This window comes from Maylandia zebra, linkage group LG11 (assembly GCF_041146795.1).
Source record: "Maylandia zebra isolate NMK-2024a linkage group LG11, Mzebra_GT3a, whole genome shotgun sequence".
NCBI classification, from domain to species: Eukaryota; Metazoa; Chordata; class Actinopteri; order Cichliformes; family Cichlidae; genus Maylandia; species Maylandia zebra.
In genome coordinates this window covers 1,645,912-1,661,198 of record NC_135177.1, presented here as the reverse complement: position 1 = coordinate 1,661,198, position 15,287 = coordinate 1,645,912, and the positions used below count along the sequence as shown (strand labels likewise).

General features: G+C 44.1%; 1 protein-coding gene across 1 annotated transcript; it reads right to left on the bottom strand.

Moving 5' to 3' along the window:
* Positions 1-3,882: 3,882 nt before the first annotated feature.
* On the bottom strand, positions 3,883-8,621 carry cnih4 (cornichon family member 4). The gene is made up of 5 exons (XM_004569107.5): positions 8,473-8,621; positions 7,917-7,985; positions 7,639-7,751; positions 5,454-5,594; positions 3,883-5,374 (listed from the first exon to the last, which is right to left on the bottom strand). Exons 1-5 carry the CDS (start codon positions 8,539-8,541, stop codon positions 5,347-5,349), a joined length of 420 nt encoding a protein of 139 aa, XP_004569164.1. The 5' UTR covers positions 8,542-8,621; the 3' UTR covers positions 3,883-5,346.
* Between the last annotated feature and the right edge of the window lie 6,666 nt (positions 8,622-15,287).

Genomic DNA, 15,287 nt, shown 5'->3' with positions numbered 1-15,287 from the left:
ATTTGACGCCTATGCTCTACAGTGTTAAATGAACGTGACTCCACACCAGGCAGTGGCAGAAAGATTTATACCTACATATTTAATGTCAGCTGACTGTAGTGGAGTGGTGGTTTTGAAACTTATCTTTAAGTGTGATCCTCTTTAGGAGCGAGGTTTGTGAGTTCCTGTGAAACAGTGATGCATCATCAGCATACGGGCTTATTATGGTCTGTATTTTCAGACTGCTGCTGGTGGCTCGATAAAAATAACAAAAGCGAGTGGACTGGATACCCTCTGCCTGCTGTGAAGATCATAAACACAGATCCATAATGTAGCGATTCTCAGTCTGTAATAGTGTTGGGCACAGTGAAGCTTGTTTTTCTGTTAATTAAAATGGCTACGACTCTTTGTTTTGAGTTGCAACAGGCTGAGAATGTGTGAAGGAGCTGTGGCGTGTGCACGTTTCAGACACGTGCGTCTCCTGTAGTGAGACAACAGCAGTCGTTTACCTGATCAGTCACTTTAAGCCTCTTTTCCCTGGAATCAACTCCACGTACAACCAGTGTTGAAAAACCTCATTGTGGTCACGTGTAAACCAACTGGTGCAGTGCTGAATGTTCACTAAAGGTCGTCACCTTTTACATCATATATATCAATACATCAGTGTACATCACATATATATGACGTAAAAGGTGACGAGGGGAATAAGGCACTGCAACCTTCCAAGAACCGTTCTGAGTGACCAGAAATGTTACTGTATCATTTTTATATTTATTTTATATACATTGATATTTATATAAAAATAAGGTTGAGTAGTAGAACATCCATTATGCACAAAATTACTTACGCTGTACTTAAAAGTACTTACAGTACAATTTGTCTTATTTCCTGAGAAATACCTGAAAGAAAGACAAGTTTAAGTGACCCCATAAAACATTGTGTGTGTTACCAGCAACCACAGAAATGCATATTTAAAGACGACCACGTTCACTTCCTGGTTTGTCGGGAGCAGCTCCTGAATCTGTTTGGCTGATAGCAGTTAAACTGTCATGAGCTGTGTGGCAGGCAGGGGTAGGACCCAACTGCAGGACTCAGAGACTCGAAGCAGAAGCTTTATTTGCTGTGAAAGATTAACTAAAAACAAAGTACATGAAGAAAGAAACAAAAGGTTAACTCGAAATAAGTCTTGAACTCGGGATACATGACAGGAACCAACTGCTAACGTGGAAACGACAATGAACGTGTTGAGATTGAAGACTTGAATACATGATAACAAGGGGACACAGCTGGGACTGATCAGACCTGACGAGACAGGCAGGAAGCAAAACTAAATATACTGAACACAGGACGAAGGACTACCACAATAAAACAGGAAACAGTCGACACACACAGAGAACAGGGGGAGTGACACAGCAGGAGACAGAACTTAACATGCACGAGAGACATGGCAGCAGACACTGCACAGAGCCACGAACAATACTAAACACGAGGATATAAAAGCAGGACACAGACACTGGGTGGACGACCCAGGACCACGACAACAAAACGAGCACGACCATCGGAACCAAAAGCAGGGAGATAAACTAAACCTTAGAAAATTGTTCAAACCATAATCTCAAAAAGACAAAAACATGAACCCTGACATAATCTGAAGTACCGTCCATGTGCAGCCACTATCTTACACATTCACACCGAAGAAATCCCCGAGATTACTCACAGGGCTGCGAAAGGCTCGTAGTGAGCCGCATGTCAGGCTTCTTTCTCTAGCAGGCTGCAGTGGAGGCGGTGAACAGCTGCAACTCTAACATCTGTCTCGAGCTCTGCCCCCCCAGCCGATTGGCTCTTCCAGCCTTCTTGTCAGGTACTCAGTCGTGTTAATGAGCCAATCTGAGGTATGTTAGGGAAACGATGCTGACGTGACAAAAGTTAACAGTTAACAAATAAAACCAAACCCATGCAAATGCACCACAATAAGAAAAACATGCACATCACAGCAACATGAAGGTTCTGCCTGATGAAAAAGCAGGCAGTACTCACAACAATGCATGGAAGAACAAGCTGCAATAATATATAAACAATAATAAAGATTTAGATCATATTTGAATGATTGTAAAGCATTTGTATTAATAAAGGTTTAAATCTTAATAGTGTGAACACTGCTTCAGCATTCTGCTGCTACTAATAATAATAAGTGCTGTTCATGTGCAGGAAATAATCACTCCGCTGATTTACAACTCTTTAAGGAGAAAATCAGTCCTGAGAAATCTACATGTATTTGCTGACTGTCAGAAAAATTGTGTACATTTTATGTATATTTGGAGTGATGCAACATCCTTCATCTATATCCTTCAAGCTCGGTCCTCTACCAGAGGCCTGGGAGCTTGAGGGTCCTGCAGCATCTTAGCTGTTCCCAGGACGGCGCTCTTCTGGACAGAGATCTCCGCTGTTGTTCCTGGGATCTGCTGGAGCCACTCGCCCAGGTTCGGGGACACTGCTCTGAGTGCTCCGATTACCTCGGGGACCACTGTTACCTTCACCCCCATGTTCTCGTTCTTCCTGATGCGGCCATCATCACTACAGCTCTCTTCTTCTGCTTGTCCACCACCGCTGTGTCCGGTTAGCCATCACCATTCGTCTGTATCTGGAAACCCCATCGGAACCGTTATCAACCACTCTTCCTTATTATATCTCTCCACCTGTTTCCTTACCTTAATTTCACTTACCTCCACCTCGTCCTTACTCTGTTGTTGGGACTGCTGTCCTTCTGCCGGCACTTCACAGCTGCAGCTACAACAGCAGCCTCCTGTGGCTGTGGGCTCCTTGTGAGATCTTGCTTGTCCTGTTATTAGCAGCAGCAGCAGCTAACATGTTGGTTCATTTGGTACACTTTGCTATATCGATCTTTGTTTTTCTCTCTTAGCTTTTCGTCACTTCTTCCACACCAAACTGTGCAGGCTGTGGTTTTTTCAGTAAACAATAAAATACCAAAAATGAAAAATATGTGATTTCATAGTTTTATATTATAATTATTTGGCTACACAGATTAATCTGAGGTGGGCCCCAGCCATATAATCTTATGAGGTTCTTGACACAGTCATCCTTTTATTTGTTAGATCTTGATGAACACTCTAGTTCAGGGGTGTCCAACTCCAGGCCTCGAGGACACAACAAGTCCTGCAGGTTTTAGATGTGTCCTTGATCCATCACAGCTGATTCAAATGGCTGAATGACCTCCTCAACATGTCCTGAAGTTCTCCAGAGGCCTGGGAATGAACTCATCATGTGACTCGGGTGTGTTGACCCAGGGTGAGATCTAAAACCTGCAGGACACCGGCCCTCGAGGCCTGGAGTTGGACACCCCAGGTCAAATTTATATGCACAAGTTTCTCCTTGCTGTTGTCGTACTGAAAGAGATTACATTTGCCTCTCATTACATCTGAGAGAGGCAGTCGATTGTTTACTAGTAAACAATCTTAAACTTTTAATCAAAACTATAAAAATCTAAAATATAACCAAATAATGATTGGACGTCCAGGAGAGAGAAGGCATACAAAAATACTTCTTCAAGAACTCTGTGCAAACAGAATAAGTTCTTCCTTTCACCTCCTGGTGAAATACATTTAAAAAGCTGGTGTACAACACTACAGAGTACTAAGGTTACATTAAGAAAATATGTCATTGATCATGTTGAGAATAAAGTTGAAATTTCAAAGTTAAGTTGAAAATCTGCTGAAATGTGCAGACTGAAGTTGTTTGGAGACAAACGGCCAGTTTCTGCAGCTGAGTCAGCTTTAGTTTCTCTCACTGTGGTGATGAGAAATCTGCACATTTCAGCTTTCTACTCAAAATGATTCTTTTTAAACACATGTACAGAAGCCTATTCATCACAGGAATGCCAGGAAGTGCAATGGAACGAAAATATTTATTCAGGTTCCTGTACTTGGTACAGCACACGACTGCAACAGGTGACCATGCTGGCTTTGTAAGGAACAGAGTGTGTGTGTGTGTGTGTGTGTGTGTGTGTGTGTGTGTGTGTGTGTGTGTGTGTGTGTGTGTGTGTGGTCCTGTATGCAGAATAAGTCTCAGAACTGGATTGGTTATCCAACCTCAACTACACCTCAGTGCAATCAGACACCCGAGGTCAACGTTGGAAAACTGTCAGTAAATCTGTTGGATAGTGTTGAAATCAAAGAGCAGCAGGGTCACAAACCAAGCAGCAGGTGAGCGCACATATGCAAACTACACAATAAAATACACAACGTCAGTCACATGGAGTGGGCCACTTTCATTGATCTCTATTGGTGCAGACAATAAGAGAAACTCTGAGTTACCAAATACTGACAAAAACAGACCGACGAGCCAGTTTCAAACCTCTGACTCTGACTGAGAGTTTGGGATATTTATTGGATTGATTTGACAGAAGTAGTTCAAGGTTTACTTTAAAAAAAAAAGGATTATGTTGACACAACAAGAACTTTCAAACATTTCCCCAAAGAATAAAACTTTGCCAATCAAAGAGTCAGAATCCCGACTGCCTCTTAATTCAGTGCACGTATGACGCTGCTGAGCATCGACTGCAGCAGCGTCATAGAAACATCTTATTAGTTGTTGGAGGTGGTTAAACCCTGACACGAAGCACAGCATGCACACACCATAAAGGACCACATTAACTGTGAACCTGATTGAATCACCAGCTGGGAAAAGTCATTACGTGTGGCACAAACAGCACAATTTACAGGATGAACTGAAGTGTTATAGTTATTACATGGGTCGCATCACACTGGTGCACAAGAGCGACCAGCGAGGTGAGAAGAAGAATGTCCGAGCGCACTGGAAGGATCCATAACTTAGGCTGCTACAGCAAGACGGGTCCTGCAGGGCCCGCGCTGTTAGCTTGATTTAACTCAGCTGTCCTCCACTCTGTACAAGCTGTCGACCCAAAGTCCTTACAGCAACCTGCAATACTTTGTGTAAAGCACCAGAATAATGAGCACTCATGATGAGGCTGAAAGCAGTTCATTACTGGGAGGGATTGGGCTCATCGTTATTGGTAAAGAAACATACTGCAAACGTCTATCAGCTGTTGAGGTTGTAATGACTTTGTGTTAAACAGAGGTTCAAAAATAAAGGATTGTTTTCCACAGTGCAGACGAGCTTTCTGTTGGAGGCTATGAAGGTGGATCTTTGAAAGGTTAAATATTAACCATATCCATGTGGCAAAGTCAAACTCTGGAATTCAATACAAAAAATGTAATAGTTGTTCTGAGACATTAAATGCATACAGTACAGGAGCACAGGATGTGAGGGGGACGCAGCAAAGCCTGCAGTCTGGAATTTGGCAGCTGAAGTCCGTGGCCTGCTCCGGGCTCAGTCGTTGATCAAAGCCAGGATCATGCTGGAAAACACAAGTCGGATATGTGAGTGCAAACAGCGAAGACAGCCCTGGACGTGTTAGCAAAGTGTGCGTGTGTCACCTGTACAAATAGATGAAGAAGCAGAGCAGGTGGTAACCCAGTTTAATCATGGCCTCCTTCATGTGAGACTTGAGCAGACCTCGGTTGTGGATCTCCGTTGGGTCAAACACTCCCATGTTCCCCATTGGAACCTTCAAGTACCTGCAGGGTGAAACGGATCAAGATGACACACCCGGCAGACTCTAAACACCAGTACGACTGTTCCAGCTGATCGTCTGTGACCGAAGGTTTAGTCACTGGTTAGTACTGTTAAGGTGTCTGCTGGTCCCGACACAGTATAACCCTGCTCTTTGATAGAACATGAGAAGGAAGAGCTTCTGCCACTCGCCTGATGAAACGATTCATTTGTCGCTCTTTGTGTAAAGGTCTGAATAACGGTACAGTACATCCAAACCTTTATTTTGGTAACCAACTGCAGTTCCTCAGCTTTCTAGATGTATGAAGAAAGTCCACGAGAGTCTGAGAGCAAAGTGCTCTAATGGTCATTAAGATAAGATTCAACACATTGTGTACTGCAGTGCAGTACCTGTAACACCTACAGCTGCTCTAATAGGATATTATGGTCGACAGTATCGAACGCTGCACTGAGGTCTAGCAGGACAAGCACAGAGATGAGTCCACTGTCAGAGGCCATAAGAAGATCATTTGTAACCTTCACTAAAGCTGTTTCTGTGCTGTGATGAGCTCTGAAACCTGACTGAAACTCTTCAAATAAACCTCTGCAGATGATCTGTTAGCTGTTTGACAACTACTCTTTCAAGGATGTTTGATATAAAGGAAGGTTGGAGATTGGCCTATAATTAGCTAAGACTGCTGGGTCTAGAGATGCTTTTTGAGTAAAGGTTTAACTACAGCCAGCTTGAAGGCCTGTGGTACATAGCCGATCATTAGAGATAGGTTGATCATATTTAACATCGAAGCATTAATTAATGGCAGGACTTCTTGTAGGAACGAGCTCTGACTTTTGTCAGGTCTGTGTAGGTTCTCGGGTCATGCTAGTCTTAAGCTTGGAAAGCTCGACTCCTTTAAGAAATAAGTGCTTAAAGTTTTACATGTTTTGTGCCAGTACAGAACATGACATCATCTGATTGGTTAGTTGCTGCTAATGGACTTGCATTAGTTTATTAGCCAACTAGTGACAGAACCAATAACGAGGAGTTTCGTGTTAACAAATATAAGGACGTACTTTCACTCCGTCTTCAGCAGTAAGTGCTTCAGGAAACAGGAGCATCCAGCTGTTAGCTGTAATGTTGGGTTTTATACAGTGGGCTTAAATGAGAGGTGTGTAGAGGAGCCTGTTTGAGTCTGATTTTCCTCATGTGGCTGGATGCAGCGAGCGGTGCAGTCAGCCCATGTGATCAGCTCTATTTCAATCGTCTCCCAAGCAAAACAGTAAAACAACAGGTTCCTACGTGCACACCACAAACAACTATGTATCTTGTTGAAGCACAACTGGGAAAAATAGGTCGATGCGTGCAATCGGAAAAAAGAAATAAAATGGTGACTGCGAGGAAGAGACACGATCTGAACTGTCTGGTGTGCTTGAGAGAGACTGTATGAAATGACAACGACTGCATTGCTTTGCCTGGAGATCGTACGGCTTGGTGCATCCAGCCTGGCGAGGAACATACCAGCGTCACAGTCCAGCTGGTTGGTCTGGTGACTCAAACAGGCTCTCCTCCACACAGGTCTCATTTATAAAGTGCTTTACAGAACCGAACATACAGCTAACACTTCCTGTTTCAGTGCAGCAGTGCACACTGCTGTACCAAGGGACAATACAACAGTGATGCCCACAGACTCATTTTGAGTTTTGGTCACTAGTCTGCTAACAAATGAATGTAAGCAGCATTAGCACCAGCCAACCTGGTGACATCATGTTCTGTACCGACACTAGATGGCACTAAACATGTTTTAAAGCACTTGTTTCTTAAATCCAGCGACACAGACAGTTATTCATGTTAGCCTGTATACATGTAGTGTTTCAGGTCCACTTTAAATATTGGGATTTTTATCTTTTGGCTTTAGAACCCAAGAAGCCTCTTGGGTGAGGGCCCGATCATTGCTGCTTTAATTATTTTTCCAACCACGTGACATAAAAGGAACAACTACAAAAGAGAAAGGATCCCGACATGCACGTGTAGCCGTGGTGGACCTAACTGATGCTGAGACTGGATGGGCATACCTGTAAATGTTCCAGGCTGCTACAGGCAGGTTGAGGAGGAGGATGAACCAGTGCATCGAGACCAACATGAGCATGGTGGAAAGACACTGGGCAACCATCTCTGGAATTACCCACTAAACATCAAACAAACATTTGAATTACAGATTAGAAATCTGAGCGTGAAAATGATCTTTACAGTCGGTTACAAAAAGAAAAGCGATGATTATTTCATAAACGACGGGGGGTAAAAGATCAACTGCATCATCAACCATATCTATGAAATCAATAAGACAACTTACTTTGTTCAGCTTGGAACAGCAGGCTCTAGCATTGATGTAGTCACATTCTAGGTCAGACAAGGTTATAATCTATATTTCAAGTTAAGGTACAATGTGCTGTGAAAAGGATGTTGCATTCAGGACCTCGACTGGCTCCTTTGATTATCCTTTAAAATATATACATACATATTAAGGATGTGCTGGACTGGCCTCATTTTTCATCGCCGATCGGTCCAGCAACAGTGGACCCACGCACCGCACCGCTGCGTGGGTCACCCAGCGCTGCGTGGGACTGAAATATAAAAGCCGACAGTGTGAAATGAAACTATCAGTACAGAGATATTTGCAGATAGCGGCTCTTCGTGACTGCTAACTCAAAACACTCTACAAACTTTCATACACTTATTCCGTCACACAAGCCCGACTACAACGCTCATAACAAGGCGGCTAACAAGCTAGCTGGCTGCTATTAAATTAGCTTTTTTATACGGAGAAGACTTCAGCAAAGCTCTCGGACAGAAAACCGCTTTGACGCAGACGAGTACCGTCGCCCGACTCACTGAATCGAAAAGGATACGAAGTAAACGGAGAGGAAAATCAGCGCACAACAATCCACAAGAGACAAAATGAACACTGCCGCTTCCATGTTCCCTTTTCCGCAAGTAGTTTTTATTTCCGGACAGTTGACGCGTTTGTGCTGCCGGGAGTTGTGACAGTGTCAATGCAGCGCTGCCACCTAGCGGACTGGAGTGGACATGGTTGACTCAAGACAACCATGGATCCAGACAAACTGTAACAGTGGGGTTTTTTTCTGTCAACACGGACTTAAAATAACGACGTAACATAACATAAAACCCAAAAAACGCACCTTTAGGAACTCCTGGCTGTCTCTGTATTTAACAAGACAGTAAACATCAAATAGCAAAAATATTATAAGGCGGCTTCAGCAGAACAGATGCTCGGTGTGCTGTTGGTTATGGGGAAATGGAGGCTGCAGGGGGGATGCGAGAATGCTAAAGCCTGGAGGCAGAAGCAAGAGGGAATTTTCTTTTATCCTAATCCAAATGGAGTTTGTAATAAGATAAGATAAGATAACCTCCATTAGTCCCACACGTGGGAAATTTGTTTTGTCACAGCAACTTCCTGCTGTGACAAAACAAATTTCCCACGTGCAAAAGTTGTATAGAAAAAATTATAATACAATGAGAATAAAATACTGTACACAACTGTACAGAATAGAATAAAATAAAATACTATATACAGTAGAATAAAATAGAATAAAATATACAATAGGATAAAAATAGAATACAAATTCTATATACAACTGAGTAAAAATCCAACTTTGTCAGAAAAGAGTATTGAACTTCAGCGGAAGAAGGAAAAACGTTTTAAGAGCCAATAAGGAGGAAACACACTCAGGACAGTGTTATGGTCAGGACTCTTACATGCTATTGGTGTTTTATATTTTTTTGTTATTAAGATAAGACTTTATTGATCCCACAACGGGGAAATTTTTGCGTCACCTCAGCTCAAGTACAGATATATGAAGGAAATACAGAAATACAATTAAGTACAATCAATGGAAAAAAGTAAGATAATACACTATATACAATGGTAGCATACACAGTATGTGATTATGGATATGGTTGGAAATATGGAAGAAATAAACTATATAGCTTGGAAGGTCATGGAGGGTCCATTATGCATGAAGTGGTGACCGTGGATGTTCACAGTGTCCAGTGACTTATGACATCATGATTGAGGAGTTATAGAGTCTAACTGCTGTTGGGATGAATGATCTGTGAAAGCGCTCCTTCCTGCAGCGAGGGTGTTTCAGTCTCTGACTAAAGGAGCTGCTCAGCCCACTCACAGACTCATGCAGTGGGTGATGTGGGTTGTTCATGATGGATGTCAGCTTTACTAACATCCTCCCCTCACCAACCACCTCCACAGACTCCAGGGGACATCCCAGCACGGAGCCAGACCTCCGCACCAGTTTGTCAATCCTGCTCCTGTCCGTGCATCCACTCCCCCAGCAGGCCACTGCATAGAAAAGGGCAGATGCTACCACAGTGTCATAGAATAACAGAGTCCTGCAGACTCCGTAGGACCTCAGTCTCCTCAGCAGGTGGAGTCGACTCTGGCCCTTCTTATACAGGACGTTTGTATTTGTAGTCCAGTCCAGTTTATTGTTGAGGTGAACACCCAGGTACTTATAAGAGTCCACTATCTCAATGTCTTTCCCTTGGATGTTCACCGGTGTTGCAGGGGGTGACTTCCTCCTGAAGTCTATGATCATCTCCTTTGTCTTGCCGGCGTTGATTTGGAGTACGTTGGTCTCACACCAGCCAACAAAGTCACTGATGACCCCCCTGTATTCCTGATCATTCCCGTCTGATACGCATCCAATGATGGCTGTATCATCTGAGAACTTCTGTAGATGGCAATCGTCCGAATTATAACAGAAGTCTGAAGTGTAAAGGCTGAACAGGAAAGGTGAGAGAACCGTGCCCTGTGGTGCCCCCGTGCTGCAGATTACCACCTCAGACACACAGTCATGGAGCCTCACATACTGTGGTCTGTTGGTAAGGTAGTCGATGGTCCATGCAGTCAGCTGTGTGCCTACTCCGGCTCCCTCCAGCTTCCCTCTCAGTAGTGCGGGTTGGATGGTGTTGAAAGCACTGGAGAAGTCAAAAAACATGATCCTCACAGTGCTCCCCGTCTGCTCTAAGTGAGAGAGGAATCGGTGTAGCAGGTAGATGACAGCGTCATCCACCCCAATTCCAGAACGGTAGGCGAACTGCAGGGGGTCCAACACTGAGCCCACCAGTGGCTGAAGGTAGTGCAGGATGAGCCTTTCCATGGTCTTCATCAGATGAGAAGTCAAGGCAACAGGCCTGAAGTGGTTGGGCTCCCTGGGGTGTGCGATTTTTGGCACCGGAACCACACAGGAAGTCTTCCACAGTTCAGGAACCCTCTCCAGGCTCAGGCTCAGGTTGAAGATGTACAGGGCCACCTGACAGAGCTGGTCTGCACAGTCCCTGAGCAGTCTGGAGCAGATTCCATCCGGACCTGCTGCCTTCCTTGCCTTCGTCCTCTTGAGCTGATTTCTCACCTGATCAGCTGTGAAGTAGATGCGAGGCTGGGCTGGAGTGGGGGGTGGGGCTCGCTTCGTTGTGGATAGATGTGTGGATAGGGGTGAAGCAGGGTTGTGGTGAGAGGAGAGCTCAGGTGACAATGGCATTGCACCCGGAGGGGGGGGTGGCAAATGGAGGGGGGTTAATGGAACCTGGGGGGTGGGATCGGTGATCAGTGGGCCATTGTCAAATCTGTTAAAAAACAGATTCAAGTCGTTAGCCCACCCCCGGCCAGCAGACACTGTGGCTCCTCCATTATCCTGGAAATGTCCAGAGATTTGTTTCATGTTCCTCCAGACTTCTTTGACGTTATAGTGCTAATTATTTTATTATTTTATTGTTGCATTGTCTATGTTCTCTATCACTGTGTATGATGGCACAGTTCTACTTTGCTATAGCTGTGTGCTATAGATTATTCCTATTAGTGGTTTTTACCTGTGAACATAATCCCACACTTATATGACTCCGATGTTTTAGTGTAAATCATTTTATTGTTTTATTGTTTTATGTAAAGCACTTTGGCATGCCCCTGGCTTTTAATGTGCTATATAAATAAAGATTGTTGTTGTTGTTGTTGTTGTTTGACGTTTTTCTGTTGGAGTTGGTTTTCCATCTTCCTACTGAAGCGCTCCTTGCCTTCTCGGATCTTGTACTTAAGATCCTTTTGGACTTTCTTCAGTTCCTCCTTGTTTCCCGACCAGAAAGCACTCTTCTTCTTGTTCAGCAGGGCCTTCAGTTCTGGGGTGACCCACGGTTTATTGTTTGAGAAACACTGTATCTTCTTGGTAGGCACAGTGTTCTCAACACAGAAATGAATGTAGTCCGCGATGCAGTGAGTGAGGTCGATGTCCTCACCGTGAGGCTTGCAGAGTTCCTGCCAGTCTGTGCATTCAAAACAGTCTCTTAAGGCCTCAGTGCATTCCTCAGACCACACCCTTATCACCTTCTTCGTGGGGGGGTTCCTCTTCACCATGGGAGTGTAGGTGTGGTGGAGAAGGACCAGGTTGTGGTCTGAGTGGCCAAGCGGGGGGAGGGGTGATGCACTGTAAGCCTGCTTCGTGTTGGCAAACAATAGATCCAGGGTTTTGCTGTCCCTTGTATGTCAGTCAACGTACTGGGAGAAGTTAGGGAGAGTGACAGATAGTGAGGCATGATTGAAGTCCCCAGAAATAATAATGAGGGACTGCCGATGTGCCATCTGTAGCTGAGACAGTGGAGTGAATGTACTCACAGGCTGCTGTAGCGTCGGCCGAGGGTGGGATGTAAACAGTCAGCACAATAACGTGTGAAAATTCCCTGGCCAGGTGGTATGGCCGGACGCTAACTGCCAACAGTTCAATGTCTTTGGTACAGCTCTGTTCCTTCACAGTGATGTGCCCCGGGTTACACCATCTCTCATTGACAGACATTGCTAGTCCCCCACCTCTCCTCTTACCACTCTCCATTGCACTCCGGTGCTCTAACCAGTTGAAAGCCATCCAGAGTTATAACAGTCCGGTGTGTGGTCCATGAGCCATGTCTCAGTGAACAGGAGGAGGCTGCTCTGCTTGTACTCCCACTGCAGTCTGGTTAGCGCAATTAGCTCTTCCATCTTGTTGGGTAAAGATCTTACATTACCCATGAGAATGGATGGAATGCTTGGTTTGTACCGTCTCCTTCTTTCCTGGTACTTCACTCCAGCCCTGCGTCCCCTCCTCCAACGTTGTAATTCCTTTGGAATCTTGGGTCGCTCCTCCGGGAGTACTTTCCTGTTGCCCAGTGCTAGCAGCTGCTCCGTACTGTAAACAATGGCTTGGCTTACAGATTCTCCAGAAGTGGTGGTAAAAAGTCCCAAAAAGAGTAGAAGACATACTACTACTCTCATGAAAATTTGTGGGTCCATGTCCCGTTGCACAACAAATAAAACACGACCAAGAGTGTCGGGTAAAAAAAGCTTAAAGCACAAGAAAAAACAGAAAGGAAAGGAAAAAGCTGGGAGCTGAGGAAACAGGCTGCCTACCGTGGCGCCATCTTGGATGGCGGATAGCCTGCAAAGTGGACATGCTACTGGAATGGATACCAGGAAACCAGGAGTTCCAGTTCCAGGAGATATTTTGTTTGGAGGAATTTTTCCCATTGACAAAGACGTGGGGACAAAGAACAAAACCTTTGCTCGACACCTGCAGTCTTCTATCAGGTAAGGTCTTAGTGTCAAGATGATCTGTTTCTCATCAGCTTCACAAATCGTGACTGTGTTGAGCATCCACTGAGTGGTAATTTGGCTCCTAAATGTTATTTTCACTATCTTCTAAGCCCATAACAGAATTCCATAATTAATATAATTCCTGCACAAAAAATAAATGGTAGAGAAAAATATGTACCAATGCATACTGTATCCAAGCACAAAAGCAGGCGACTGGATCTTGGGACGTTTACACATTTTGACGGACATGAAATCTTATGATCGAAATGTGAAGTTAACAAAACCATCACAGGGTCAAATATAAAAACACAGAAAACAGCAGTAAGTCTCAGTTAATTCAGACCTTTATGCTACAAACTGTGAGCCACCTCTGCTGGCACCTTATGACTCAGACTAACACATTACTGCAGATGCTACATCCATTAGTCCATCGATCTCCTGCTCCTTCCTTCCCTCACCCATGGAAAAGGCGTGGGAAGATGCTAACTGTCATTGCAGCCAAAATATTTGGTCGTAAACCACCTTTGCATGAGCTCAATGAAGCCAAATGCATCATCTTAAAAACAGAAGAGCTGCGATCTTCAGACCGCAGAATTTGATTCTTGTCCTCTCGATGACTATAAAGTCCATCACCTACCACAATGAACAACAACAGATACACCGACCCCGAGGACAGCTGAGGCTTTGAACATGTTTCTTTGAGTGAAAAAATGATGATATGTCTATTCTAACAAAATCATTTTCAATTAATAAACCTTTGTTTAAACACATGGTGTGTTCTTCTTCTGCTTGATGGTTATTACTAATAACCCCCCACTATATATAACAATGTACAGCACAGTCTTACAGTAGGTCAGTGGTTCCCAAACTTTTTCGCTGGGCCCCCTTTGTTTTACAAGAAAAATGCCCCCCCCACATCCTCCAACCACACACCCCCATATTTTGCGCCATTGTGGTTTATTTCACACCACAAACATTTAGTAAATAATTAAGCAAATACAATAATCTGCAATAAATTACAGGTAGCAATGAAATAAACTACTAACTCTTTTACGTCCACATCTACACGGGTATTTTTGAACACGCAGCTGTTTCATCCACGTAAACGGCGTTTCCAATCACCGAAAACTGCGATTTTTTTTTAAATCTCCTTTTTTGCGTTTACGTGTGGACGAGGAATACAGAGTTCGTCACCCAACGTCAGAGGTATGTGCCTTTTTCCACGCCACGCTGTGGCCACGTTATTGTTTACATGGGATGAACTGCAGAATAGCAGATAGAGACAAAATACTGTTAATCTGACTGTCTGCAGGTTTACACGCAGTTACTGTCCCTCCATTTACAAAGGCAGAGGCGTCACGGTGGGATTATTTTACGTGTAGTTGTTTTTTCCTGTGTAATAATATTCAACATTGCATCAATACATTTTTCAAAAAATGCCTCTCTGTGCAAAATGGGTTTAAACACAAAATCGTGGCAGGATCAGCCTGATATTATTTGTATCCAGCTGTAACTTTACTGTATAAAGAGCAAACATCTCCAACATGTCAGGAGCAGTTAGTCATTACAACAAGTGTTTGTGAACTAAAGATCAAGAATGTGGGATCCTGTTTGTCCGTGATTTGAAGAGCTGCTCCTGACGCAGGGAAACCAGTCCTGCAGGGAGACCTACCTCAGCACCTGTGCAGGTGAAGCCAAAGGGAAGATTTTCTTCACCATGTTTTCTAGTCTTTGGCTCAGAATGAAGTTGGTTTGGAAACATATGCAGCGACGCTTCATCTCCTGCTTTGCGTTTGTGTGGGCGCCTCGTCAACAAACCTGTCCATGATGTTAGCAGTGTCCAAGCGTTTTTTTTTTTTCCTTTTCATACCACACCCCCCCTGCAATGGCTCTGCACCTCCCTAGGGGGCGGGCCCCACACTTTGGGAACCTCTGTAGTAGGTGAAGTGAGGTCCCTGCCTCCACCTGATTATGTAATTTACCAGGAGATGCTTTTATATAAACTATAACTTCTATAATTGCAGTGTTTGTCTTTAGAGCTGGGAGCAGAATCGCTGATGATTTATTACCAGC

Bases quoted from the DNA above. Each gene is read 5' to 3' on its own strand.
- cnih4 (XM_004569107.5), bottom strand. From the start codon at position 8,541: ATGGAAGCGGCAGTGTTCATTTTGTCTCTTGTGGATTGTTGTGCGCTG. The intron at 7,986-8,472 runs GTATCCTTTTCG...CTTGAAATATAG, and splicing joins TTTTCCTCTCCGTTTACTTC to ATTATAACCTTGTCTGACCT. The intron at 5,595-7,638 runs GTATGCCCATCC...TTCACCCTGCAG, and splicing joins GCAGCCTGGAACATTTACAG to GTACTTGAAGGTTCCAATGG.